Genomic DNA, 27,476 nt, shown 5'->3' with positions numbered 1-27,476 from the left:
AGCGGCACCGACCCCCGAATCCTGGAACTCGGCACGCGAGGCCCCCCCGGAGCCCCGAGGGCGCGTGCGCGAGCCCCGGCCCGGCCGCCTGCGCGAGCTTCCGCCGCAGCCCCCCGCCCCCACATACCGGGCCCCGGAGCAGGGGCCGGAGCCGCCGGCGGCGGGGCGGGGGGGGCGCCCCGATGAGCCCGGAGTGCGAGGAGCCGCCGCCCCGCCGTGCAGGTGAGCGGGCCGCCGGGATGGTCCCGCAGTCCGGGCACCCCGAGTTCTCCTGCCCGTCCTGCGCCCCGCCCAGGTGCCCTGAATCTTCTCCGCCTTTCTCCTTTGGACCCTTCCCTCCTTCCTGGGGCCTCCCCTCCCGTCTCTTCCTCCTCCGCCCACAAACGTCTGCCCCCGGCCCCCCAAGTCTCTTAGTGTCTCCCTTCAGCCCCTCAAGTCTCCTAGTCTCCGCCCCTCAGCCCCCCAAGTCTCTTAGTGTCTCCCTTCAGCTCCCCAAGTCTCCTGGTCTCTTCGCCTCAGCCCCCCAAGTCTCCTTGTCTCTGCCCCTCGGCCCCCCGAGTCTCTTAGTCTCTGCCCTCAGCCCCTCAAGTCTCCTAGTCTCTGCCCTCCGCCCTCCAAGTCGCCTTGTCTCTGCCCCTCGGCCCCTCAAATCTCTTAGTCTCTACCCCTCTTTGTCCCAAGTCTCTGCCCCTAGGCCTCCATCCCCCAAGGCCTCCATCCCCCAAGGCCACCTTCCCCAGTCTTCTCCGTTTGACTCCCCCACCTCCTCTTTCCTCCCTGGGACTCAGCCTCACTCATTCTTCCTCTGGCCACTCCCTCTCAGACACCCTCTTTTCCTCCTCAGCCCGTTCCCCTTGGACACCCCCTTCCCCCTCCTTCACTGTCACCTGCTGTCTGGACCCCGTCTTCTTGGGGACTCTCACCCTTGGTCGGGGCCACTGGAGAGGGGGCCTTCCCCTTCCCCCGACCGTGGCTCCCCCTCCCCGAGTCTCTGTTGCCTTGTGAGGGGGGAGCCAGCCCTCTGGAACAGCCACCTCTCAGTCCCACTCCTGTGAGATGAGCCTGCTGAGGGCAGGGCAGGGAGCCTGCTGCTGGGTATGCGCGAGGGGGGACCCGCCCCAGCCCTGCCCTGGGGAGACAGAGGGACAGTCACAATTACTGGTGTTATGATAGAGGTAACTCAGGGCGCTGCAGGAGGCCATAGCGGAGGGACTGGTGAGACTGGCTCAGCGGGTGGCTTTTTCTGTCTAGGAATGATGAGTAGGAGTTGACAGATGGAGAGTGGGAAGAAGGGCCTTCCGGGTGGAAGGAACAGCATGTGCAAATACGTGAAGGTGGGAACCCAGAAGTCTGTGCGCTGGCGTGCAGATGTGTTGGGAGGGAGTGGGGTGCTGTGCCTTGGTGGAGCTGCTTGTCCAGGCCCTTGGATGTCACCTTCTTGATTAGGGTCTTTCTTGCTCCCTCTTTTGCCCAACTGTACGTCTGTGCTGAGGATGCAGACGTTACCGTTAACACCAGCCTGAAAGGCAGGATGTTTCTGGAAAGGAAGATGTGTTGTCAGGTGTGGGACGGGGTTCAGAATTGTAAAGAAACTTCAGTGGGGTGTAAAGTGGCGCTGACATCAGTGCTCTGTTCAGAGGGTGGTTCTGGGGGTCCTGAGTGCTGTTTCCAGAAGCCTGTCGCAGAATGCAGGGCACAGGAAGTGCTCCAGGATCGGTACTTTTAGGATGATTATTTGGTTTGGGATTCTCTCCTGTAGTGGGTTCTCAACTGGGGGCGATTGTGTTTCCCAGGGCTCATTTGGCAATGGCGGGAGACATCTTTAGTTGTCACAGCTGGGAGGTGCTAGTGGCACCTGGGGGACAGGGGCCGGGGATCCTGCCTAACATCCTACAGTGCGCAGAGGATCCCCGATCCCCGCCCGCAAATGTCAGTAGTACCGCCTGGAGAAGCCCTGCTCTCTGGCTTGGGTGTTAGGTGTAGTTTGGCTTATCTGCTCTCTTGCTACCCGTGAGTGGCTGTGCCTTCTGAATCGTTGTGTGTTTTGATTTACTTTTGTGTTTTTGTTGGGTTGTCTACTGTGTCTTTCCATTAGAGGAGAACTTGCTCATCCACCCCAAAAACTTTTTTTCAGGATCTATGGCCAAGTGACCTTAGCAGGTCACCTTCTCTTTCTGGACTTCAGTTTTCATTAATTCAACAAGTATCTCTAGCTGCGGGCCTGGCGTTATGCCAAGTCCTGGGAAATTGGCATCTTCAGTGGGGAGACAGGTGACTGAACAGGCAAATCCTGTCACAGAGTCCTCAGGTGCTGTCATAGGGTGACCGCGGAAGCCGTGGAAGCGTGCAGCAGGGCCCCAACGCAGTCAGGGGAGGCTGCCTGGAGGAAGTGGTGTCTGCACTGAAGCCTGAAGGACCCAGGAGGAGCTAGTCAGGCCCAGAGAGCTGGAGGGAAGGCAGAGGGAGCAGCTGAGCCAGGGCAGAGGCGAGGGTGCAGATGAGCAGTCAGGTGTGGCAGGAGTGTGAGCGCCATGCGGGTTGCAGCCAGAGATGAGGTGAGAGAGGCCTGGGAGCCTCAGAGAGGAGGAGAGGCCTTCCTGGCTCACGGTGCTCTCAGGCAGGCTCAGCAGCGGGGGCGGGGACGCGCCCTCCTTTCTGGCCCAACCACGGTTTTCCCAGCGAACACCGGCTGTACAGTAGCTGTGAGGTGTCTCGCGGGTGAGGAGACCGAGGCTCATGGGGTTAGGTTCCTGGTCGAAGGCCACAGAGTTAAGTTTGGGGAGGCAAGACTGGAACCCAGGCCCTTCCGACTTTGGATCCCCCTGTAACACTTGATCTGCCCCTCTCTGTTTTCCAAGGGCTATTTCAAAATCTATCTGTTGTTCTTTTCCTTTTTTCCTTCGAACCAGTGATGGATCCAGGAGAGGGTCCTGTGAGCTTTCGGGCCCCTCCTCAGTCCTTGGCCAGATATCCCCAGTCTCTTCTGTTTCCTAATTACTCCATCCCCTGGGGTTGGACCAGAGCTGCTACCTCCCCTGGGACAGTGTGATCTGGGGTCAGAGGGGGCTGTGCCTGGGGTATCCCCTAACCGGGGGCCCCCTCAGGCTTTCCCGAGCCATGGGAAAGTCCCAGCTCATTGTCCTGTGTGGCCTTGGCTGGGTCCCTCTCCCTCTTCAGCCTCAGTGGCCTCTTCTCCTGACTGAGTTTCCCACTGCCTACCTTGCTGGGTTCTGCTTCTGTCACATAAACTGGGTCCTGCTCAGGTTATGGGGTTGAGTCGCCGTTACTGTTATCTGGTCCTTGGAATTGGAAGTCCCCCACCCCCTTTCCAGATTTGGCCAAGAGCTGACACTGGGTTGGCGAAAGTTAGAGACAGGGGGCCTTGCCGTTCCTCTGACCCACCAGGCCCTGCAAAGGGCTGGGGGCTGGCCTGCTGGTAGTGGGTTTTCTCCCCTCCTAGGGCTCACCTAGCCCGTGTCCCATTAGAGCTGCCTGTGGGCCTGTGATGGCTGAGGGTAGCAAGGGTCAGCAGGCCTGAGATGGCCTCTCTCAATGTCAGAGCCTCTTTTGAGCCTCAGGGCAGCTCAGGTGGCCGCCTCGGAGGCCCTCCCAGAGGCCTCTGCGCCCTTGACCTCTGCTTCCGGGTGCTCTGGGGCCAGGGTAGGCGAGGAAGGGGTGGCAGATAAAGGATTGGCCCACAGGCTCCCTAGCAGGCAGAGCTGTCTTTGGACAGACGGTGGCAGCAGCAGTAGCAGCAGTGACAGTGGTGGTGGCCTGTGGGAGCTTCAGGGAGCCCAGACAGGGGCAGGGGCTGCCACGCTCCTGAGAGGGGCAGCTGATGTTCGAGGCCTGAGAACAACACAGCAAAGCAAGAAACCCGAGGCGATGGTGCAGAGCCGGTGGAGGGAGAGGTAGTTTTCGTTTTTAATGGCTTCCTTTCTCATTTACAGTTTCCCCTTCTTCCGTTTGCAGCCAGAGTCATGGTTTTCAAACCGTTGCTAAAAACCAGTGGTAGTCACTTCCGTTTTCTTAAAGTTTGCTAAAAGTTGCAAAGGGTGGGGACAATGGGGTGCGTGGCGCCTGCCAGAGTATTTGAATGACTTGACTCACTCCGGCAAGCAAACGGGGAGTCTTCTGTTTTTAGTGCTGTCCCCCCAGGGGTAGGGGCTGTTCCGTCCCTCCTGCTACAAGTGTCGAGGCTTCTGCGTGGCCTCAGGGACAGACAGGAAGGGCCAACACTTGCCAAGCCCCTGATGTGTCAGGACGACCTGCCTTAACGCGCTCCTTCTCACAACATAGCCCTTCCCAACGGACTGCACCCCCATTTCACAGATGAGGACACTGGGCTCCGGGGCGCCAAGTGCCAGGCCCAGATCACCCTGTTAGAGAGCGAAAATGAAAGCCACCTCACCTGTCCAATTCCCGGGGCTTCCAGCAAGTTCCGTTAAGTGGGAGGATGGGGTTGATCATCAGGACTCGAGGCTGGAGTGAATTGAGAGTTTGTGGTGGGGGAAAGATTTTTTTCTCTCTTTTTCTCTTTTTGTCTTTTCTTTTCTCCAGTTTTCCTGTATCTGCATCTTCTTCTGTGTGGAGCTTGAGCACTGACATTTGTAGGGTACCGACCAGCACTGGATTGCATCTGATCATTGCAGCCTCCTCTGATTTTTGGAGGACTGACTTGAGGTTCTCAGTGTTTAAGGGGCTGCCTGGGTTCTGAGACCCCTGGAGTCCACACCACGTGCTTCCCAGCACCCTCCTGTCTTGTTGTGGTGGCCCCCTCTGCTCCCCAGTTCTTTGGAAAGCTAGCTTTGGGAGGGAAGTCCAATCTGCTATCTGAAGCAGGTGGGGAGGTTGTAGCAGGGGTAGAGGGGTGGGGGCCTTAGCCTGCATCCTCTAACCAGGTGCTTTGGAAGTGGGTGAGTGACCTCAGCTTTGAGAATTTCCGCCTCTAGTTGGGAGAGCAGGGCAGGCAGAGTCCTGGTTCTGCCCCTGCTGGCCCCCTCTCCACTTCTATCAAATGGGAGTAATAACAGTGCTCACCTCCTTGTCTGGATGCGGAAACACGGTGCAGATGACACGGGTACACGGGGATGCTGGCTGGGCCAGTCCCTGCTGTGTCCCTTGCTGTGGACGGTCTACTGAGTTCAGGACGATGATAATGAGGGTGGGAGGGGACCTGTGCGTGCTCCCCAGGGCAGAGCCTTCACGTGCTTTGGCTGTGGGCCAGCTGGCGTCTCGTGAGCTCCGGTGACTTGGATGTAAGGCAGGGCCTGGGCCTGGCCCCTTCATGGCAGCTGTGGCGGCTTTGGTTTTGTTTGTTTTTGTTGAGGTATAATTCATATGCCTCACAATTCATCCATCTAAATCGCACAACTCAGTGGTTTCTGATAGATTCACAGAATTGTGCAACCGTCACCACAGTGGATTTTTTTAGTTGAGGGATAATTACAAATAAAACTGCATACAATTGATTTCAGAACTTTTTTGGGTTTTTTCGGAACATCTTTTTCCTAGAAGGAAGCCCTGTACCCGTTAGCACTCATTCCTCCCCTCAGCTCCTGAAAACCACTGATGTGCTTTCTGTCTCTATGGAGTTGCCTCTTGTGGACATTTCATGTGAAGGGAGTCATACATGTGGTCCTTGGTGACTGGCTTTGTTCTTTTGATTTAGGCGGCCTTTTGACCTCTCTGGTCTCCTTATCCCCAAGCGAAAGTCCCCCATGTAGAAAGAGGTGGTGCTCTCACCCTGTGGGGCTCTTTCCTTGCTTCTCACAGCCTGGGTGGCGGCCGCCCCTGGAGATGATCTGGTCCCAGGTCCACCCAGCTCAGGAAACTTGCCCCACCCCACCCTGCCATCAGTGCCTCAGGGCTGGTGAGTCACCTTTGCCAAGCCTTCGTTTTCTCACCTGTGGCCTGGGCCCTGTCAGACACCCGTCATCAAGTCAGGGAGGACATGTGGAAAAGTCCCCCGGGGAGGTCTAGGCTCTGGGCAAGAGTAGGGGTTGCCCATGTGCAGTGGGGAGCACTGTTTGATTTCCTTTTGAAGCAGTCGTCCTCACTCAACGTGGGACACTCTCTCAGCCCCTGGTGCAGCCCGCTCTCTTTCGTCCCCTCCTCGGCCTGCTCTGGTAGGTCCCCCCATCTTGTGATTGTGGTTTAGAGAGCCCCTAAGTATGGCTAGGGGGGAAAAGGGGGCAGGATTCCCTTCACTGATGCCCTGACAGGTGTGTCAGCCTCCTGCCCCTGGGGGGATCTCAGGGAGGATGCAGTAGTTTGCAGATGGGGGTGTTTTTCAGCAAATATTTCCGAGCACGTAAATTTCTGAGTGTGTATCACATGCCAGATTCTGTGCTAGGTGCTGTCTCTGGGTGCTCACGGCAGCCTAGTGAGGAAGGTTCTGTCTGGGTTGTCCATCATCCAGTCAGGGCACGTGTGTCATTGTGTGTGACAGTGTAAGTGCCAGGCACGTCGGAATGCATGTCACAGAACCACTGTACTGAGGTTTGGCCAGGGGACTGCTTTGGCCCCTCTGGGGGGTGAACGCTTGACAGGAGACCCAAAGGATGAGAAGGAGCCAGTTATGGGGACATCCTAGCAAGTGCTGAGGAGAACCCAGGCTGGTGCGTTCTGGAAACAGAAAGGTCAATGTGGCTGGAGCAGGCGAGGAACTGTGGTGTAAGAGAGGCTAGAGGAGCCAGCTCATGGGGGCTTGTCGGCCAGGGCGGGGTTTAGAGGTTTCTGAGAGCGGTGAGAAGCCAGTGGGGTCCCGAGCACAGACATGGTGTGATTTTCATTTCAGCAAGCTCTGTCTGCTGCCTGCAGAATGGGATGTAGAGAGGCGCAGGGGAGGCTGGGAGAGATGAGGGGCCTGGTCAGGGTGGTGGCTGTGCAGGTTGAGAGAAGGGGGGTTGGGTTTTAGTTATGCTTTTGTGGGAGGGTCTGCGGTGCCTGGATCTGGACAGGGAGGACTCGAGGAAGCCCCTGGATTTCTGGTGGCTCTCCCAGCAGCTGAGTGTCATACAGCTGGTGAGTGATGGGCGGGGTGTGCTGGCTCACCAAGCTGTGGAGGGCCTCGGCCCAGCTTCCTCCCAGAGTTCAAAGGTGTCTCCTGAGTAAGCACTGGACTTGAAGCTTAGTGTCCTGCCAAGCCTCCCTGGGGACCAGGAAGGAGCCAGCCTTCAGCTCCCTGGAAGTGTCAGCCAGCGAGAGCTGGGTCAGGGACGGCCGTAGCCAGGGCAGAGCCATTGCTGGTACAGACTCCGCCTGAGCCCACCCATTCGTTCTGTAGGGCTTTATTGGCGGGCTGAGCTTCAGAGAACAGGACAAGTCTCCTGTGCCCTGGGAGTTGACCTCCTGCGGGCTTGGGCACCAGCTCACAGCTCACCAGCCCCCAGCCCTAGGGTTGGAAAGTTACCTTGGTGCACCTCAGGTTCCTCACTTGTAAATTGGGGCCAGCAATGCCTGCCTTGGGGGAGTTGTTAGAGTGGGTTGCGATGATGGCTGTGTAGTCCTGAGGATGATGTTGGCGCCGCAGCCCACATGGTTTATCGACATCGTGTGTCTAGTATGTTGTCCAGGGATTGCCCAGCATTCATGGGACCAGGGAGGCCTAGACGTCCAGCACGGTGCTGGGGGCATCAGCCTCATGCAGGGACCTTCTCAGGAGGGGCTGCGGGCTGTGAAGGAGCTGCACCCTGAAACGGAAGCCCCGGGAACACGTGGGTCGGAGCTCGCTCCAGGAGAGAGTTGTGCTGAGGAAGGCAGCCTGGGCTCTGCCAGCACATGGAGGTTGGCCCAGGGGACTGGCAGTCGTGAGAGCCTGGGGCAGGCTTGGCAGGACTGCAGCAGCGCCCAGGGAGCGGGAGGTCCTGGGGGGAGGGTGGGGTCAGCCAGAGTCTGGTGCAGGGGGCACAAGGCCCTTAGGGTGTTGAACGTGGAGACCAGGGGAGCCATGGCAGGGCTTTGGCTGGAAGGGAACACGAGGCACTCCTGTTTGTGTTTTAGAAAAGCTGCCGGGGTCGGGGTGGGGTGCGTAGGAGGGCTAAGGGGGCGAGTCCTTGCATGCCGTGGTTTAGGAGCCCATGAGGCCTGTGGGAGTGGGGGCTCTTGAGGGCCCTCTTAGGGCCTGGTGTCTGCTGCCTTCCTTCACAGTCCTCTTTTCTCCTGGCTGTCCCTGCGCCCAGGGCTCTTCCTCTGTTCCACCTCCAGGCGTGGTTGGCCAGGGCTTAGGAACATGAGTCCCATCAGGATTGTTGTAGATTTGGAGCCATTTGTTCCCGTCAGGGCTGGAAGGTCACCCTGGGGGCAGGGAGGATGAGTGAGGAGCCAAGGGTGGCTTCTGTGGACGCTAGAGGCTGGAGGCTGGACGAAGAGCTGAGGTGCCCAGGAGGGGGCGTCCTGGCCTCTCGGTCTGACCTCAGTGGCCTCTGCCCCAGGTGGTCTTCAGGAGGCAGGAAACAAATGTGAGCTCTGGGCAGCGCCTGCGCCGTGCTAGGGAGCCCCCATCTTACCTGGGCATGGGCTGCCTGTCATGTGGTGGGGTGACAGGCCTTCAGAAGGGGGCTGTGAGTTAAGGGGCCGTGGACACAGTGCCTGGTACACACAGTGCACACATGGAGCCGGGATGAGTGGCTTTGGGAGCCTAGCGGTGAGCAGAGTGGGTCTGCAACTGGGTGGTCTGGACTGGAGTGGCTGAGAGCGTCCGTGTCTGGGAGCTCAGACCCGCTTGGCACCTCAAGAGCGCTCCACATGAGATGCTCCTAACGCCAGTTAGCTGCCTGTGCCAGGGTGGGATGAGCTGCAGTGGGGCATGCCAGGTCTTGAGCGCCAGCCGGGGCGCCATCCTCCTGGTGGTGGGAGCCGTCCCCGTCCTCCTCCCCACTGAAACAGTTACCCTGGCCTGGTTCCTTTGGGCCCCAGGCAGTGACTGTTCTGGGAGCCCCCCCTTTCCTCTTCCCTGTCCTGGGCGCTGGGTGGGGAGAGGGGGGTTGGGATGTGTTTGTGTGTGTGTATGTAGCATCCAGGCAACGGCCACAGCCTGGAGACGGTGCACACTTCCCTCTCTGCCCTGCTGCTGCCCCACGCCCTGTGTGTGGCAGGGTGATTGGATGGGCTGGATGGCAGTCGCACACTGGTGGTCATGGGGCGTTTGAATTTCTTCAGCAAATACAGATTGAAGCCAGTCCGATGGCAGGGGTTCCGGGATGAGCATAGCTCTGGCCCCACCCCTGGACGTCCCTGCCCATACGTGGGGACAGGACCATGGTCGCTCTGTGTACAGCCTCAGGGCTCTCTCTCCCAGGCCCTGTGTGTGAGGGGTGGGCAGGACAGTTGGCCTCAGGTGTGAAGTGACCCCTGAACCACAGGGCAGCCCTTGCAAGCTGTCAAGGTTGTTTGGGCCAGAGGCAGCTGGGAGATGGAGGAAGGAGGGAGGGCTGGAGAAGTCGGGGGCTGGTACTGTCCTGGTGGGCCCATCAGAGCCCAGTGTGTGACAGCCTCTGCCCGCAGGGCGCCATGTTTTGGAAGTTTGACCTGCACACGAGCTCGCATCTCGACACGCTACTGGAGCGGGAGGACCTGAGCCTGCCCGAGCTGCTGGATGAGGAGGACGTGCTGCAGGAGTGCAAGGTCGTCAACCGCAAGCTGCTGGACTTCCTGCTGCAGCCGCCGCACCTGCAGGCCATGGTGGCCTGGGTCACCCAGGAGCCACCAGCCAGTGGCGAGGAGCGGCTGCGCTACAAGTGAGTTCCTGTCCTGTTCTGTCCCCAGCACCACCCTCCGAGTTGCCCCTGTGGTCACAGACAGCCGCCCCGACTTGCTGTTGATGTCACTGACTCCCGTGTGGGGACGAGGAAATCAGGGAGGGACAGCTCTCCAGATGCAGCTTCTTAGAAGTGTCTTTGTTATGAGGTTTCCAGACACACCCACGGGGAGGGACGGGTGGGATGGACCCGTGGGCCCTCACCGGCCTTCACGGGGGCAGTGCTCAGGCCGGCCCGTTTCCTCAGCCGCAACCCCACACCCCATTTTTCCTGGTGTTTTTCTTCAATTGGATTTTTGCCGAGATGACCGTAGAGTCACGTGCAGTTGTGAGAGAGAATACAGAGTTCTCTGTATACTCTGCCTGGTTTCCCCCAGTGGTGACATTTTGTAAAATATAGTATATATGGTGTCAGAACCAGGACAATGTTGGTTATCCTCTGGGATGCCCGCAGGCCCTGGTGTGGTTTAAAGCAAATCTCCTAATTCCAGACAGCGTCTCTTTACCGGTGATCCTCTTGTTAACTTTCCTTTCTGGAGCATGAGCGGCAGGAGCGCTTCACCCCCAGGTCCCCTGTGCCCAGCACGGGCCAGTGCAGAGGGTGTGGCAATGGGCAGAGTGGGCCTGGGCCATAGGTGGCCACGTGCTCTCCTCTGCGCTCTCTCCCACCCGCCCTCCTTTGCCCTCTGCCCCTAGTCACTCTGCGGGTGCTCAGGGCCCTCGGGTGTTGGGGAGGGTGGGTGCACTCCAGGTGCTGGTGGTGGCGTGAGGCAGGATGAGGCTGGCAGGGCCCTTTTGGGGGGGCTTGATTGGAATCGTCTCCATAACTGGGGGCTTTTGTCTGCCCTGGTGTCCAGTGCCCTTCTCAGCACAATCCGTCACAGACATGGACTCCCTTCCTGACCCCGTTCTCCAGTGCTGCCCTTTGCCCAGCCCGCTGTGCTGTGCATGGTGTGCACACGGTCCTCACCACACTCTGCGTCTCTGTCCCCAGAGGCCTCGAGCCAGACGGAGCGTGGGTTTGTCCTTTGTAAAGGTGTGTGCCAGCTGTTCAGTGCAGGCCTGGCACACAGTGGGCACCTCTGGCAGGGCCAGCAGAGTGTCCCTGGTGTCCCTCTGATGTCGGTCTGTCCATCAGATACCCGCCCCCATGTGTCCTCTGCCTATTTTGCTCTGACCTCTGTCCCCCATCCACCTTCACTCGAGCATGTCCAGTGGCCCCGTGTACTGGGCTCACAGGAGCAGGGAGACGCTGAGGGAGCCTCCATTTTGACATCTGCCTCCTGCAGCCCATGGGGTCCCTGCCCTGCCCCAAGGAACCCACTTACAAGGGAAGGAGGCACACTTGGGGGCCCCTGCAGTGTACAGGGCAGGCCTGCAGTGAGTTGTGGTCCCCCGGGGCCCTGGGTGGCACACTGGGCAGAGTGGCCCTCATGCTGTGGGTTGTCGGGCACCATGTGCGTGTGTGGAGGAGGGAGAGGGTGAGGTTGGATTTTAGAAAGGTCACGGGGCGGGAGGGCACGGGGAGCACACCAGGATGGGCTAGAGGGTCGGAGGTGGAGCTGGGGAGTTGGAGGGAAGGGTGTTGTTGAAGGAGGTCGGGTTCAGGTTCAGGAGGTTGCCTTAGTGACAGTGGGGAGCCGTGGATGGGTTCTGACAGGGAGGAGCGGTGAGGAAGGCCCCTCTGGCCTCCGTCCAGGCAGGCCCTTCCCAGCCTCTGCCCTTCTTCTCTGGATGTGACGGCCCTCCCCTGACAGGTACCCCAGCGTGGCCTGTGAGATCCTGACCTCTGACGTGCCCCAGATCAACGACGCACTGGGCGCGGACGAGTCCCTCCTGAACCGGCTCTACGGCTTTCTGCAGAGCAGCGGCAGCCTCAACCCGCTGCTGGCCAGCTTCTTCAGCAAGGTCATGGGCATCCTCATCAACCGCAAGACGGACCAGGTGCCTGCAGTCCCATGCACCCCAGGTGGGAGGATGCGGCCCAGGTCCTGCCGCCTGACGTGCCCCGTTCCCTGTGTCCCCCAGCTTGTGTCCTTCCTGCGGAAGAAGGACGACTTCGTGGACCTGCTGCTGCAGCACATCGGCACCTCGGCCATCATGGACCTCCTGCTGCGTCTCCTCACCTGTGTGGAGCGGCCACAGCTGAGGCAGGAAGTTGTCACTGTAAGCTGGGGCGAGGTGGGGAGGGGAGGGGCTGAGGAGACGGGGTTAGTGAGTGGAGCCCCGCCTTCTCACCCCCAGTGGCTCAATGAGGAGAAGATTGTCCAGCGGCTCATCGAGCAGATCCACCCCTCGAAAGATGACAATGTGAGTGTGGCCCTGCCTGCCGCTGTGTGCGTGCCCTGCCAGTCACCCACGGACAGCACGCCTGCTAAGAATAGAAAAGGGGTTTTACACACATGGAACGTTTGTCATGAACCAAGAAGCTGGCCCTTCATCCCTCTGCTGTCACGGCTCTGATGAGGGTCCTCTGACTCCAGGCTCTGTCCCTGGCCCGCTCCCTGCCACCTTTCCGTCCAGTTCTGACTCTGTGGCCTGGCGACTCTTCCTGTGTCTTGTGCATGGACAAGCCCGCTTGTCCTTCAGAGAACCCACCCAGAGGCCCGGATCCTCACTGACCTCTCGGGGGGTCACGCCTTGTCTGTTTTTCTGGCCCACTGGCTTGCAGAGCGGTGGGAGGTCCATAGGCGCAGGTAGTCAGCACCTGGCACCCAAGCAGTGCCGTCCCAGGAGAGTGATGACTGTCTAGGCCTCTGGCAGAGGGACGAGGGGTGGGTGCTGTGAGCCAGGTGGCAGGGCTCCCGTGATGGGCTCTGAAGTGCAGCCCGTGGCCTGGCTGGCTCTGAGGTCTGTGCAGATCCAGGGTCTGCGCGGGTCCGGGGTCTGTGTGGGTGGGCCCTGGCAGCTGTGTGTTGGGTTAGACTTCTCTCTTTATTTTGGTAACAGCTTTAATTGAGAGATAAATTACTACCGTTCAGCTCATCCATTTAAAATACAGGATTTGGTGGCTTTTAGTATATTTACAGAGTTGTGCAGTCATCACCATGTCCATTTTAGGTTGTTTCTCACCACTCCGGAAAGGAAACTCTGTGCCCATTTGCCGTCCCTCCCCGTTCCCCTCGTGGTCCCCCAGCCCCGGCAGCCACCTCTCTGCTTTCCGTCTCCGGGTTTGCCTCTTCTGGACAGCTTGTATAAACGGAGTCACAATACATGGTTTCCCATGCCTGGCTTTTGTCTTAGCGCCAGGTTTTCTGTGTTCAGCCATGTTGTAGCACGTTATTAGTGCTTTTCCCCTTTGTAAGGCTGGAGGACGTTCACCAGTTCGTGGATGTCTGGGTTGTTCCCCCTTTCGGCTGCTGTGAGCGATGCAGGGTTTGCCTGGCATGTCTCCTTTTCCGAGAAGCCTTCCATGGTTTCCCTTTCTGCCCACTGTCTCTCCCTTCTCAGTGTTCGGTGCCTGGTGCTCCCTCCCTTGGCACTTGTGTCCCTGTCTCTGTTCCATCCTCTGTCCCTAAGGGCTGGGACCGGGTGGTCATCTCATGAGGTTCCCAACAGCAGAACCAGGCCGGGCCAGGGTCCTCAGCTCTCTCTACTTCTCCAGCAACATTCCAATGCGTCCCAGTCCCTGTGCGACATCATCCGCCTGAGCCGGGAGCAGATGATCCAGGTCCAGGACAGCCCGGAGCCCGACCAGCTATTGGCCACCCTGGAGAAGTGGGTTTGCAGGGTGGTGCCCAGGCCCAGGGAGGGGAGCCATCCTTTGGGGGGCCCTGAGTCCTGAGCCCCCCACTCTGACCCCCTGCTGGACCTTCTCCAGGCAGGAGACGATTGAGCAGCTCTTGAGCAACATGTTGGAGGGGGAGCAGAGCCAGTCCGTCATTGTCAGCGGGATCCAGGTGCTGCTGACCCTGCTGGAGCCCAGAAGGCCGAGGTGAGGGGGTGCGGCCTATCTGGGCAGCTCTGTGACCCCTCAGAGCCCTGCCCTTCCATTCAGGGAGTGAAAGCTGTTGAGACAGAGCCACCATGAGTGGTGTCTCCTTCATGATGGTCTTACGGTCCTTGCAGAGGAGTCCTCCCATTCCTGTCTGATAGCCGAGGAAGCAGGCTGTGTGGACAGCCTGTAGCTTCGAGCCAGCTGTCAGAATCCGAGGCCCTTTGGGCAGGCCTCCCTACAAGGCAGTGGGGACTTCTACCCCAGGGTCCCGGGTGCCCACCCACACCTGGGCGCCTCTTCCGTCAGTGCCCTGTGTGTCCCAGCTGGAAGGGCTCCCGAGGGTGCAGCTTCTTACTCCCTTCCAGATGTCCTCCACATGCACACGTGCATGCACAGGCACACACACGCATGTGCACAGGCTGTCTGGGCAGCTCACTCTGCCCTTCATGCTCTTTTCTGTGGCAGGTCTGAGTCTGTGACCGTGAACAACTTCTTTAGCAGCGTGGATGGACAGCTGGAGCTCCTGGCCCAGGTGACCCTGGACAGCTCCGTGTCCAGTGTGGGTGCCCTGCACGCTCTACGCCCACAGCTCAGCTGCTTCCACCAGCTCCTGCTCGAGCCACCCGAGGTGGGCTGCGTGGGCTGGGGAGCCAGAGGGCGGGGAGCAGCCCTGCAGTCCTGGGCAACGCCGGGCTGGGAACTGAGCCTCCCCTACTCCCGCAGCTGGAGCCGCTGCGTACGACGTGGGGCAGCCTGGCCCCGCCGCTGGGAAACATGCGCCTGCATGTGGTCAAGCTGCTGGCCAGCGCCCTGAGCGCCAACGATGCAGCCCTGACCCAGGAGCTCCTGGCACTGGATGTGCCCAACACCATGCTGGTGCGGGGGACGGGAAGGGTGTATAGGTGGATGGGGGGATGGCTGAAGGGCGAGGTTGGGGATGGGCTGGGGACCGGGGAGGGATGGAGGCGGCTGTGGCCCGGGGCGGGGAACCGGGCCTCTCATTGCAGCTGTGCCCTCCAGGACCTCTTCTTCCACTACGTGTTCAACAATTTCCTGCATGCCCAAGTGGAGGTCTGTGTGAGCGCCATGCTGAGCTCCAGGCCCCCTTCCGACAGCAGCCCCGAGACGCCTGCCTCCAACCCCGTCGTGAAACACGTGAGCTGGGGCTCCCCCTCCGTCCTTGTGGGTGAGCTCTGCCGCAGGCCTGACCCTCACCTGTCATACAGTCATTCCTTCTGGACAATTCACAGGCTGGGGGCTTGTCCTTGTTCTTGGGGTGTGTCTGGGAGAAACAGAGGGTGTCTTGTGGGGAATTAAGTGGACACAGTGACCTGAGAAAGCAGTGAGTGTCCTGGGGGACGGAGGGGAGGCCTCTCCCGGGGTGACGGCTGCCGTGGTGGGTGGGGTGCCTCCCTGGACGTAGCCTGGCACTCGGAGGAGCTGTCCAGTGGAGGTGTTGGATTTGGATGAGCGGGAGTGGGAAGCAGTGGAGTGACTTAGGGGTTTGTTGACTGGACTGAGCGGGAATATGGGCAGAGGACGTTTCTGGGTGAGCAGAGGGGGCTGTGCAGGGAAGGAGGGGCAGTGCATGTGCGTGGGAGTGTGTGCAAGGGCGCGACACACGCTCCCCACAGAAAGACCAGAGGCTTGGGTGCCTGGCCAGGGTGGTGGGGCCCAGCCTCTGTCCCTGCCTTCTCTGCGGAGGCGGCTGAGGCTGCGGGCGCTGCCCCCGCCCACGTCGGCCCTCCCTGCTCTTGCAGCTGCTGCAGCAGTGCCGCCTGGTGGAGCGCATCCTGACCTCCTGGGAGGAGAACGAGCGTGTGCAGTGAGCGTCCTCTGGCCTTCCTGCCCCAGGGGCGGGCAGGCGGGGGAGGACCTGGCAGTGGGGAGGACGGGGCAGGGGCATGGGGCACATGCAGTCTTGTCCAGCTGTGGCCTCCATGCTTACCCAGGTCCGGAGGGGGCCCACGGAAAGGCTACATGGGCCACCTGACAAGGGTGGCCAACGCCCTGGTACAGAACGTGGAGAAGGGACCCAACGCCGAGCAGTTGGGGCAGCTGCTGAAGGGTGAGGGCCAGGGCTCGCCCCTAGGGTGGAGTGGGTGGGGGCCGAGGGGGTGCCTCATGTGCTCGTCTCCTCCCCTGTGAGCAGAGCTGCCAGGCGAGCAGCAGGAGCGGTGGGAGGCGTTCGTGTCGGGACCCCTGGCGGAGACCAACAAGAAGAACATGGTGGACCTGGTGAGGGCCTGCTGTGCCCGGCGCACTCCCAGCCCATCTCTGCTGCTGGGCCTGCCTCTAGCACGTTCCCACTTCGTCCCTCTTCTGGTTCTCTCCCTCCTCATCCAGTCTCAGCCTCCCTCTCCCCACAGCCCCATCCTTGCTCTAGTCCTCCTCTGGGGGGCTCCACAGGCCCTGACACCCCGCCTGCCTGCACACCCCAGGTGAACACCCACCACCTGCACTCCTCCAGCGATGACGAGGATGACCGGCTCAAGGAGTTCAATTTCCCTGAGGAGGCTGTGCTGCAGCAGGTGCGGGGCTGGTGGGCTGGTGGGAGGGGTCTGGCCCTGCCCAGCCCCTGACTGCTGCCCCCTCTGCAGGCCTTCATGGATTTCCAGATGCAACGTATGACCTCAGCCTTCATTGACCACTTCGGCTTCAACGACGAGGAGTTTGGGGAACAGGAGGAAAGTGTGAAGTGAGTGTGCCCCTCTGTGTGGGATCAGCTGCAGGCAGGGGTGCTGGGAGGGGACCTGAGACAGCAGATCAGAAAGCAGGTGCTCACCTGCTGTGTGACTCCTTCCACCATCCTTTCCTGTCCCCACTGTCCACCTGCTGCCCATGCAGCCCAATGCCTAGGGTTTGTCCTACCCCAGCCTCCATCAGGCTCAGCCTGGAGGGTGGCCAGCCTCAGACCCCTCTTGGGGTTCCTCCTTGGGGGCCTAGTGGGAAGTGTGTGGGGGCTCTGGGACTCAGGCACTGGCTGTGTGCAGAGCTGGGCCATGTGGGGTGAGACCACCCCTCCACCCCCTCCAAAGGCCTTGGGGTGACAGGAGAGATTTTTTTTCGCTGACCAGTTTTGCTTATTCGTATTTGTTGCACAACAACATTTTAACATCGATCATCTCTGGTGTCGTGGTCATGAACTTCTCTGTCTTCTGAATTTTCTGCCGCAGCTGCCTCTTATTTTTACAGTCAGAGTAAAAAATTAAAACTTTCTAGCATTTTGTAAATTGCCTGAGCAATCTTACGACAGCAGCAGGTAGGGAGTGAAGGCCAGGGCAGGTGCCCGGGTGAGTCTGGAGGAGAGACTGGGTCAGGCCGGGAGCTGAGCAGCCGGCTGTGGCCCCTTCACCACCCACCTGACCAGGGGCCTTGGACTGGAGCCTGGTTCTACTGCTGCCCACCACTGGCCCAGGGCAGGTCGCTTGTGCAGGCCTGGGTCTCCTTGTGTGCACTGCGGGGCTGAGGGGCCCTGTGAGGCCCTGAGTGAAGCATTTGGTGAATACTGCCTTGTGCCGTTTGGGCAGAAGAGGTGACTTTTGAAGAACGAATCCGCGTTGCCCTAGGAGAAGTGGAACAGCTACCAGAGAGCATGACATGGAGGTGTCCCTGGGTCAGAAGTTGGGGCAAGCAGATGAGAAAGGCCCAGTTGGCCCCTAGGGGCTGGCAGGGGGTAGCCAATGGGTGGGGGCAGGGAAAGGAAGGAGGGACCTCGGCCACGCGCGTGTTGTTGAGGGACGGCTGAGCTGGGGTGCCTGCCCGCGTCCAAGTCATCCCCGCAGTGCGCCGGGTGCCCCTTGGGTGTTACCCTGTTACGTGCTCTGCCCACCCCTCTGCGCAGGGCTTGGGAGCCCCTTTACAGCCAGGGAGCCTGAAGCGCAGAGCTCTCACTTTTCCTAGGACAGTGGCTGGTCATCCTCGTGTGCTGTAGTGTGAGGGTTGGCTGTGGCCTGTCCTGCCCACAGCCCAACAGAGGTCACCTTAGATGCAGACGTGAGATCTGTGTTTGCTGCCACTCTGCCCAGCACGGCGCGCAGCACTAGGAGGCCTCGGCAGCGCTGTCACTGATTCGAAGGCCTGAGAACCCCAGAGGAGACACTGACCTAAGCCGGGACCCAACCCTGTCCTGGCCGGGAGAAGGACCGACTGCTCCGTAAATGACGTTGGGAAGATGGGCTGCCCTTTGACAGTGACTTCCGCTGTCAATATCAATTGCAGTGGGATTAAAAACTTTAAATGTAAAACACACCTAAAGCCGCAAAGCGTTCTAGAATGGAAAATGGATGAACGTTTCTGTAACCTCAGGGACGAAGATGCTGTGCTGCAGGGCTCCGGTTGCTGGAGTTGCCTGCCCCACCTGCTCCAGCTGTGCAGCGCATGGGCCTCCCGCCCTGTTCTCGGTTTCTGTCTGTTTCGAGGAAATGAGGATGCCCGTGTTGGTTGTGAGAATGACGTGTGTGAGGACGTCTGTCACGTGCTTGGTGCTGTGTCTGGCGCTGAGGCGGCACTCAGGACTCGTTAACGTGCAGTTGTCTGCTGATCTTTGGGGCCAAGTATTTCCTGAGTTGGAGAAACAGATGACAACCTGGGTGGGGAGTATACCGAACGTGTGGGATGGAGCCGGGACCTGCGTGGAGACGTGAAGGGCTCTTTCCTCGGAATAGGAGAAAGGGTGTGAGGGACGCAAACGAAACAAGTAGGAGGCCGTCGAAAAGTTGCAGGCTCTGTCGGCAGGAGTATAAATTGTCAAATCCTGTTCAGCAGTTGGTGTCGGTGTTTAAAACGCGTGGATTTAATTTATTAGTTCAGAACTTGCCCTTCTCTGAGGCTTTCTGAAAGAGAGAGAATTGAGCAGAGCTGGTTGTAGGCCGATGTTTAGGTCGTTTTGTTGATGATGGGAAGGTTGGAGGTAGGGCTGTGTTCCCGGTGTGTTGGTTCCTGCGGCTGTTCTCCTGGGATAATCAGGCCCTGACTGGTTTCTGCCCTCGGGGGTCAGGGTGCCCAGGCAGGAGCATTTTGTTTCAGCTCCAAAGGTGATTCTTTGGCCATGGTTTAAGAATCCCAGCCCCAGACTGAGCGTCTTGGGGCCGGGGGCGTGCTTCGTGTAGCGAGGCTCGGCGCTTGGCTGCGTAGGTTTCTGCTGAATCGGTGAGCAGTGTCTGGGCGCTTTGCTCCTGCCGGCCAGTCCACTCACCTGCTCTGCATGTCCTCGTTAGAAAAGACGACAGCTGCCCTGATTCGGGTCGGTGGAAAGGTCTCCTTTACACTCTGCTTTCTTTGGGGTTTACTTAAATTGCCTGTGGCTCTTGGTGTAACGAGAGGCCTAGCTGGTGCGGGGACAGGATAGGTGCTTGGTAAGCCGACGTTCCCTTCTCCTTCGCTGCGGCTGTGTGCGAGACAGTCGCTGTGAACACTGAACCATCGCTCCTGGGAAAGTGTGGACCTGTATATAAACACCTCAACCAGATCACAATCTTAGATCCTGAAAACAACTTGTCCAGGTAGGTTCTATTTCCTTTGTTTTACGACATAGGAAACAAGGTTCACAAGTGTTCAGTGACCTGCTTGGGCCACCCCACTAGCACGTGCCTGAGTTCGGATTCAAACCCTGTCCAGCCAGAGCCGTGGGTCCCCTCGGGCGTCCCTGTGCGACGCTGAGGCAGGAGGCGGGTGTGTCCGTGTTGGACCTCAGCTGGGAATGTGCGCGTCCAGCAACTAATTTTTCACTGCTCTGCAGACATCCATAAATGACCAGAATGCACTGCGAGTCTTGATTTGGGGTTCCAGATCAATTTCAGCAAGTGGGTGATTTTGCAGATACGGAACCCGCGAACAGGGTGGAAGTTGAGTGAATGAAGGAGCAGCAGGAGGCAGCCTCCTCTCATGCCGTACCCACCCGTGTGCCTCCCCTCTGATTGCTCCCGTGCTTCCCTCCTAGTGCGCCTTTTGACAAGACGGCCAACATCACCTTCTCCCTCAATGCCGACGACGAGAACGTGAGTGCTGCCCTGTCCTCTGGTGGTGGCGTGGGGCTGCGGGCAGCGCAGCCCACCCACCCTCCTGCCCCTGCGCCCCACAGCCCAACGCCAACCTGCTCGAGATATGCTACAAGGACCGGATCCAGCAGTTTGATGACGATGAGGAGGAGGATGAGGAAGAGGGTCAGGGCTCCGGGGACTCCGATGGGGAGGACGGCGCCTGGCAGGGCAGCCAGCTGACCCGGGGGTCCCGCCTGGGCCAGTCCCCAGGCGTGCGGTGAGTCCCCCTCACGTCTGCCCAGCACGGTCGGGCTGCAGGGCCCACATGAGAAGGTTTTCACACTGGGACTCAATGAGAAGAGTAAGGAGAGTGTAGTGTGTGTAATACTGGGGCGCTTTCAGTTTTGAGTGATAAAAACCTGGTTCAGATGAGTTCAGCTACAAAAAGAATGGGACAATAGCTTTTGTGTGACTGGAAAAACAGGCATGTCCTTCAGGTACAGCTTGGTTCAGGAGCATCTAGAACCAGTATCTCCCCTCTACCCCTAGACTCTGCTCTCCCCTCTGGCAGCTTTCTTGCAGGTGTTCCTGAAAACGCTGTGAGATGGTCCCATCAGCTTTCTCCCCTGATGCCAGTAAGATGAGCAGTGATGGTTGGCCCTCCCTCACAGGCCAAACGGGAGGGTCAGCAAGCTGTGACCAGCTCTTTGTACAAACGTTAACATTATTTTTCTCTAGTACTGGCTGGTCGCAGAATCACTGACTAAGTGGATTTGTCCTCGTAGATTTGCCAGCATGAACACCAACTCCGGGCTTGTAATTCTGAGCCGTGCTGTGGGGGCTTCTGATTTGAGGATTGGAGTGTTTTAACTTTCCTTTTTAAAAAATTATTGTATTGAGGTCATATTGGTTTATAACATTGTGTTCTTTCGGGTGTACATTATTATATGTCAGTTTCTGTATAGACTGCATCATGCTCACCACCAGTAGTCACCACACATATGTGCCCCTCTACCCCTTTCACATACCCCGCAACCCCCTTCCCCTCTGGTTCTGTTCTGTTTATCCATGTATTTGTTTATCTTCCACATATGAGTGAAATCTTGTGCTTTTTTTTTTTTTTTGCTTTTTCTCCCCAAATCCCCCCTGGTACATAGTTGTATATTTTAGTTGTGGGTCCTTCTAGTTGTGGCATGTGGGACGCTGCCTCAGCATGGCCTGATGAGCGATGCCGTGTCCAGGATCCAAACCTGCAAAACCCTGGGCCGCCGAAGCGGAGCGCATGAACTTAACCACTCGGCTAAGGGGCTGGCCCCCACATATGGCACTTGTCTTTCTCTGCCTGGCTTATTTCACTTAACATAATACCCTGGATGTCCATCCATGCTGTTGCAAATGGGACGATTTTGTCTTTTTTATGACTGAGTAGTATTCCGTTGTATATATATATATATATATATATATATATATATATATATATATATACCACATCTCTATCCATTCATCAATTGATGGGCACTTAGGTTGCTTTCACATCTTGGCTATTGTGACCAATGCTGCAGTGAACACAGGGGTGCATAAATCTTTTTGTATTGTTGATTTCAAGTTCTTTGGATAGATACCCAGTAGTGGGATAGCTGGATCGTATGGTATTTCTACTTTTAATTTTTTGAGAAATCTCCATATTGTTTTCCATAGTGGCTGCACCAGTTTGCATTCCCATAAGTAATGTAAGAAGGTTCCCTTTTGTCCACATCCTCTCCAACGTTTGTTGTTTTTCTCTTGGTAATTATAGCCATTCTGACTGGTGTAAGGTGATGGCTCATTGTAGTTTTGATTTGCATTTCCCTAATGATTAGTAATGTTGAGCATCTTTTCATGTGCCTGTTGGTCATCGTATATCTTCTTTGGAAAAATGTCTCTTCAAATCCTCTGCCCATTTTTTGATTGGGTTGTTTTTTTGTTACTGAGTTGTATGAGGTCTTCATATATTTTAGAAATTAACCCCTTGTCAGATATGTGATTTGCAATATTTTCTCCCAGTTGGTGGGTTGTCTTTCCATTTTGTTCAGTTTCCTTTGCCTTGCAGAGGTTTTTAGTCTGATATACTCCCATTTGTTTATTTTTTTCTTTTGTTTCCTTTGCATGAGTAGACATGGTATTCAAAAAGACGCTGCTAAGACTTTAGCACCATCGGAGTATATTGCCTGTATTTTCTTCTAGGAGTTTTATGTTTTCAGGTCTTACATTCAAGTCTTTAATCCATTTTGAGTTGATTTTTGTGCATGGTGTAAGACAGTGGTCTACTTTCATTCTTTTGCATGTGCCTGTCCAGTTTTCCCAACACTGTTTATTGAAGAGACTTTCCTTTCTCCATTGTATGTTCTTGGCTCCTTTGTCAAAGATTAACTGTCCATGGATGTGTGGTTTTATAGTTCTTTTTTGTTTTGTTTTGTTTAAGAGTATGCTTTTTTTGGTGAGGAAGATTGGCAGATTGGCCCTGAGCTAATATCTATTGCCAATCTTCCTCTTCCTTTTTTTTCTCCCCAAAGCCCCAGTACGTAGTTGTATATCCTAGTTGTAAGTCATTCTAGTTCTTCTGTGTGGGATGTCGCCTCAGCAAGGCTTGACGAGCAATGTGTAGGTCTGTACCCAGGATCTGAACTGGCGAACCCCAGGCGGCAGATGCACAGCATGCAAACTTAACCACTCGGCCATGGGGCTGGCCCCGGATGTGTGGATTTATTTTTGGGCTTTCAGTTCTGTTCCATTGATCTGTATGTCTCTTTATGTGCTAGCACCATGCTGTTTTGGTTACTATAGCTTTGTAGCACATTTTGAATTCAGGGATTGTGATGCCTCCAGCTGTGTTCTTTTTTGTCAGGATTGCTTTGGCTATTTGGGGTCTTTTGTTGTTCCATATAAATTTTAGGATTCTCTGTTCTACTTCCATGAAGCATGTCATTGGGATTGGGATTGCTTTGAATCTGTAGACTGCTTTAGGTAATATGGACTTTTAACTGTTTATTCTTCCAATCCATGTGCATGGAATATCTTTCCATTTCTTTATGTTGTCTTCAGTTTCTTTCACTAATGTCTTACAGTTTTCAGTGTATGCGTCTTTTACCTCCTTGGTTAAGTTTATTCCTAGATATTTTATTCTTTCTGTTGCGATTGTAAATGGGATTGTATTCTTGACTTCTTTTTCTGCTAGTTGGTTATTAGTGTATAGAAATGCAACTGATTTTTGTAGGTTGATTTTATACCCTGCAACTTTGCTGTAGTTGTTGATTAATTCCAATAGTTTTTTTGGTGGATTCTTTAGAGTTTTCTGTGTATGGAATCGTGTCCACAAATGGTGAGAACAGAATGTTTTAACTTTTTAATTGAAGTCTAACAAGCATACAGGCAAGTACATGAGTCCTAAGTGAATGGCCACATGCACACCCCTTTACCAGCACCCAGGTGAGGGAGTAGACCCCTGTGCCCCTTGCTGGCTGCTGTCCGCCCTCCCGAGGGTGATGCTGTCCTGACATCTTACCATAGGTCAATTTTGCTGTGTCCACTCTTGAGGTCCGTCCCTCTGGTAAGTGCCATCCACTGGGTGTGCCGTTATGTGACCAGCCAAGTTGATTTTCACTACTGTGCCTCATTACCAAATCCAAATCCAGGGTGAATCCCAGATGTACCCCTGCGTTTCCTTCTAAGAGTTTCTGAGCTGATTTTTTGTCTATGGCGTGAGGGGGTCCAGCCTCATCGTTTTGCATGTGGGATGCTGTTGTTGTGGCATGACTTGTTGGAGAGACTGCCCTTTCCCCACTGAATGGTCTCGGCACCTTCATGAAAAATCATTTGGCTGTGTGTGAGCGTTTTTCTCTGGTTTCTCCCTCCTGGTCCAATGGTCTGTATATCTGTCTTGATGCCAGGACCAACCTCTCTTGATTACTGTTGTGTTGTAGTAAGGTTTGAAATCGGGAAGTGTGAGTCCTCTAACTTTGTTTTTTGTTTCGAGATTGTGTTGACTCTTCGGGGTTCCTTGAGATTCCGTGTGAATTTTAGGATCAGCTTGTCAGTTTCAACAGAGAAACCTGCTGGGATTCTGAGAGGGATTGCCTTGGATCCATCGGTCGGTTTCAGGAGTGTTGCCATTTTAACAATCTTGGGTCTCTCAGTCCATGAAAGTGGGATGTCTTTCCACTTATTTAGGTCTTTTTTACTTTGAACAGTGTTTTGTAATTTTCAGAGTATATGTTTTACGCTTTTTTTGTTAAATTTATTTCTAAGTATTTTATTCTTTTTGATGCAATTGTAAGTGGAATTGTTTTCTCAAAATCGTTTTGAGATTGTCACAAATGTATAAAAACGCAGTAGATTTTGTGCATTGATCTTGTATCCGGTACCCTTGCAGAACTCACTGGTTCCAACAGTTTTAGTGTATTCCTTAGAATTTTCCAGATAGAAAATCATGCCATCTACAATTAGAGTTTTACTCCTTTCTCCACTTCACTTCCTCTTCTGTTGCCTCATTGTCCTCCAGTACAGCCTGGACCAGGGGTGGCGAGGGTGGCCCTCTTGCCATGTTCTTGGTCTCAGGGAGCATTTGGTCTCCACCTTCAAGGGTGGTGTCGGTTGTGGGTTTGGGAGGTGCCCTTTGCAGGTTCAGGAAGCTCCCTTCTCTTCCCTGTTTGCTGGCGTCTTAGTTTCTTTTTAACTGTACACAGGTGTATTCCTTTGTGGTTGGAGTAGTCAGTGACTGTCATGGAGTGGTCAGTGGCATGCTTTGCGCATTGTAGAAACCGCATGGTTTGCTTAGCTGTTTCCCACTTGGCGGACGCGTGGCCAGTCGGACTTTCTCCCTGGTCCCAAGGTGCCTCTTAGTCGCGTTCAGCCAGCATTTTTTGCAGCAGCTCTGCGTGTCAGGCTGTGCTCTCAGCCGAGGATGTGGTGGTGACACACGTCCACTCGTTTGTGGTTGGAGGGAGAATATCAGGTCAGCGCCCCGTGAGAGGTCGGACCAGGTGGTGGGAGGGTCCGTTCCCAGCATGGATCCTGCGGTGGGGCCTTTCCCGCCCTTAATGTGGGAGTTGTGCTGCTCTCCACATGGGCACTCGTGCTTCTTGCCCACCTTCCCGTTGTGGGATGCAGGGCTCTCTCAAGGCTTCTTGGCACACCCCGGGCCAGGGTGGCCCCTGACCTGCCCTCCCTCGGCTTCCCCGTTGCCCCCTCTCCTCCATCCCTTTTGTCACTGTCTGTTCCTTCCTTCACGGAATGAACTGGGTCAGTCTCGGGGGTTGGAGGGTGGAGATGGGCCTCTCTGTTCTAGCACCGCAGCTGATGGGTGGTCTCTGGGGCAGGAGTGGAGGCAGCACAGACAGCGAGGAGGAGGAGGACGAGGACGAGGAGGAGGACGAGGAGGATGGCGACGGCCGGGCAGCCCGCAGAGGGGCTGGGCCCCCCTCTTACCCCAGTCCTGGCCCTCAGCCTCCGGGTGGGTGAATGTGTGGGCTGGGGTGGGGCGTGGTTGGGCATTCGAGGGTCTGCCTGTTGTGCTCACCCTGCCCCCACCCCATCCCAGGCCCCAGCTGGACAGCTGGCTTTGACCCAGTGCCTACGGATGCCCTAACTGGCCCCCGAGACTCCGGGGAGGAGGAACCTCGCTCTGGGTCCCCAGTCCCACAGGGGCCCCTCAGCGTGCCCTGGGACCTCCCCACCCAGAGCCCAGCTGGCCCTGTGGCCTGTGATGCCCTGCAGCTCAGGTGAGGCCGGGAGGCAGTTGCTGGGTCCTGGTGCCCTTAGGCTCGAATGCTGACCCAGTCACCCCCATGGGCTGCTTCTTTCCCCTCCCAGGTCTCAGGACCCTGCACCCCCCTCAGCACCTCAGGAAGCCACAGTTGGCGGCAAAGTAGTGGAGCCCTCGGGTGAGCCCTTGCCCTCCGTGCCCTGCCTACCTCCCACCTCCCCTGTGATCCCCACCCACCTTGCCTCACTCACTATACCCTGTGGCCCTTCCCCTGCTCCCCTCCCCTTGCCTCCCCGGTCTTGCCCATGCCCCATCAGAGGAGCAAGGCAGTGTGGAACCTCCTGAGTCTCTAGCCTCCTGGCCTCTTTCCTCCTGCACAGCCCCCTGCCAGGCCTTGGTCAGCGTTGGGGACCTCCAGACCACCCTCAGAGGGACATGCTCCACCCCCAGCTCCTTGGACAGGTGACCCACTGGGGCCAGCTGCTGGCTGAGAGGGGAGGCGGGTAGAGCCTGACCCTGGGCCATCCCTGCCCTGGAGCTGCTCTGAAGGGCCCTTGCCAGACACCCCCAGGTCTGTGCCACTGCCTTGAGGCCTCATGGCAGCTGAGGGTGGTACCTGTGCCCACATGTGGGCGCAAGAGAGGGATCCTGGAGCCTGGAGGCCCTCAGCTCAGCCCTAGGGGCTGGAAGGCTTGCAGAAGGGGACAGGGGAGTGTGCACAGCCCGTGTGGAGCGGCTCCTGCACCGCAGCTCCCAGGGCTCTTTGGGCAGGAGGGACTCGCCGGGCTGCCCACTGCTTCCCGCTGACCAGTGCATGGGCTGAGGGTGGGAACACCCAGCAGGGTGTCTGTGACACAACCCCACTGACCCCTACAGTGCAACCAGAGACCCTGCTACCTCTGTCCCAGCCCCTGGGGCCCACCAGACCACGGAGGGGAAGAAGAGCCCAGAGCCCTCGGGGCTTCCCCGAAGCCAGAGGTGAGCAATGGATGGCCTTGTGGGCTGCAGGCGTTTCGTGGGGGAGGTCCTGACCTCTCCGTGTCCCTCTCCCTGACAGTGCCCAGGCCCTCGAGCCGCCTCTGATGCCCAACGGCTCTGCCCCGGGAGGGCCAGTGTGCCCGGGCTCCCAGTGAGTGGCTGGGGCAGGGTGGACTGGGGGCTGTGGGCAGGGGTGGGGGTGGGGGCGTGGCTCCTCACGTGGGTCTCTCTCGGTTCCCAGGTAACTGCCTGGTCCCAGTGGTGGCGGCCAAATCCTCCATACTCCACGTGGACCTGCCCAGGCGGGGGCAGGGCAGGTCCCATGACGGCCCTGTTGCCCCATCACCCCACCCCGTCCCCGCTCTCTCTGGACTCCCACGAGGCTGGTGCAGGGAGATAGGCCCCACCCCCCATCTGCACTGAGAAAAGAAATTATGGAGTCTTGTCTCCCAGAATAAAGATATAGAGTTGAATACAGAGAAAGGAGAGAGAGCGAACGAGCGAGAGAGAGACCTATATTATATATTATATATATATATGTATTGAGGGAGGAGAGAGTGGGCGGGAGGAGAGCCGGAAGGAAGCCAGGCCGAGGGGTGAGGGGGGACCTTCACCCTGTCCCAGTGGGCCCGCGCCTCCCCTCCCCTCCCGCCACGCCCCCCTCTCCGGTGCAGACGGCCTTTCAGCTCAGGTCACCTCCGGAGGGCCCTAGTGCAGGCTGTGCCTTTGCCCACCCCCTGGCCCTGGACCCTGCACTTTCACCGGGCTGGGAGCTAAAGGACCCTCCGCCTGGCCCGGCTGGCTCTGTGGGGCCTGGGGTCCCGGTCCCAGGGGGCCGCCTTGGTGACATTCCCACGGGGCCCTGATGCACTCGCCGAGACCCCCGCACCTCCCATGGACCCCAGGGCGGGGGTCCGGCTGGGGTCCCCCTCCCACGCCCAAGGGCCTGGGGTCCAGCCCAGCTGCCAAGTGACCTTGTCCCAGCTCCCTCTCCCCAAGCCGGCGTGAGTGTGCGTGTGTTCGTGCTGAGCTTCTATTTCATATTGCAAATATAAATAAATAAAGGAAGACAGTTTAAGA

At 57.3% G+C, this 27,476-nt stretch overlaps 1 protein-coding gene across 6 annotated transcripts; it reads left to right on the top strand.

Moving 5' to 3' along the window:
- Window positions 1-81: 81 nt before the first annotated feature.
- Window positions 82-27,476, top strand: PPP6R1 (protein phosphatase 6 regulatory subunit 1). Of its 6 annotated transcripts, none has more exons than XM_044760081.2 (24): window positions 82-222; window positions 9,508-9,740; window positions 11,518-11,704; window positions 11,789-11,926; window positions 12,005-12,070; window positions 13,365-13,477; window positions 13,581-13,694; window positions 14,163-14,325; window positions 14,421-14,573; window positions 14,718-14,852; window positions 15,458-15,522; window positions 15,650-15,765; window positions 15,850-15,935; window positions 16,139-16,228; window positions 16,298-16,395; window positions 19,639-19,696; window positions 19,780-19,955; window positions 25,033-25,166; window positions 25,254-25,434; window positions 25,526-25,596; window positions 25,799-25,880; window positions 26,295-26,396; window positions 26,476-26,547; window positions 26,638-27,476. In XM_044760081.2, the coding sequence occupies exons 2-24, from the start codon at window positions 9,514-9,516 to the stop codon at window positions 26,639-26,641; spliced, it is 2,631 nt and encodes an 876-aa protein (XP_044616016.1). In that variant the 5' UTR covers window positions 82-222; window positions 9,508-9,513; the 3' UTR covers window positions 26,642-27,476. The 6 variants fall into 6 exon arrangements, with proteins under 6 accessions (XP_044616016.1, XP_070355413.1, XP_044616017.1 ...); XM_044760082.2 differs by lacking the exon at window positions 82-222 and adding an exon at window positions 3,717-3,911; XM_070499310.1 differs by lacking the exon at window positions 82-222 and adding an exon at window positions 9,197-9,340.

Source organism: Equus asinus, chromosome 26 (genome assembly GCF_041296235.1).
Source record: "Equus asinus isolate D_3611 breed Donkey chromosome 26, EquAss-T2T_v2, whole genome shotgun sequence".
Classification (NCBI taxonomy): domain Eukaryota; kingdom Metazoa; phylum Chordata; class Mammalia; order Perissodactyla; family Equidae; genus Equus; species Equus asinus.
This window is presented reverse-complemented; position numbering and strand designations above follow the sequence as displayed.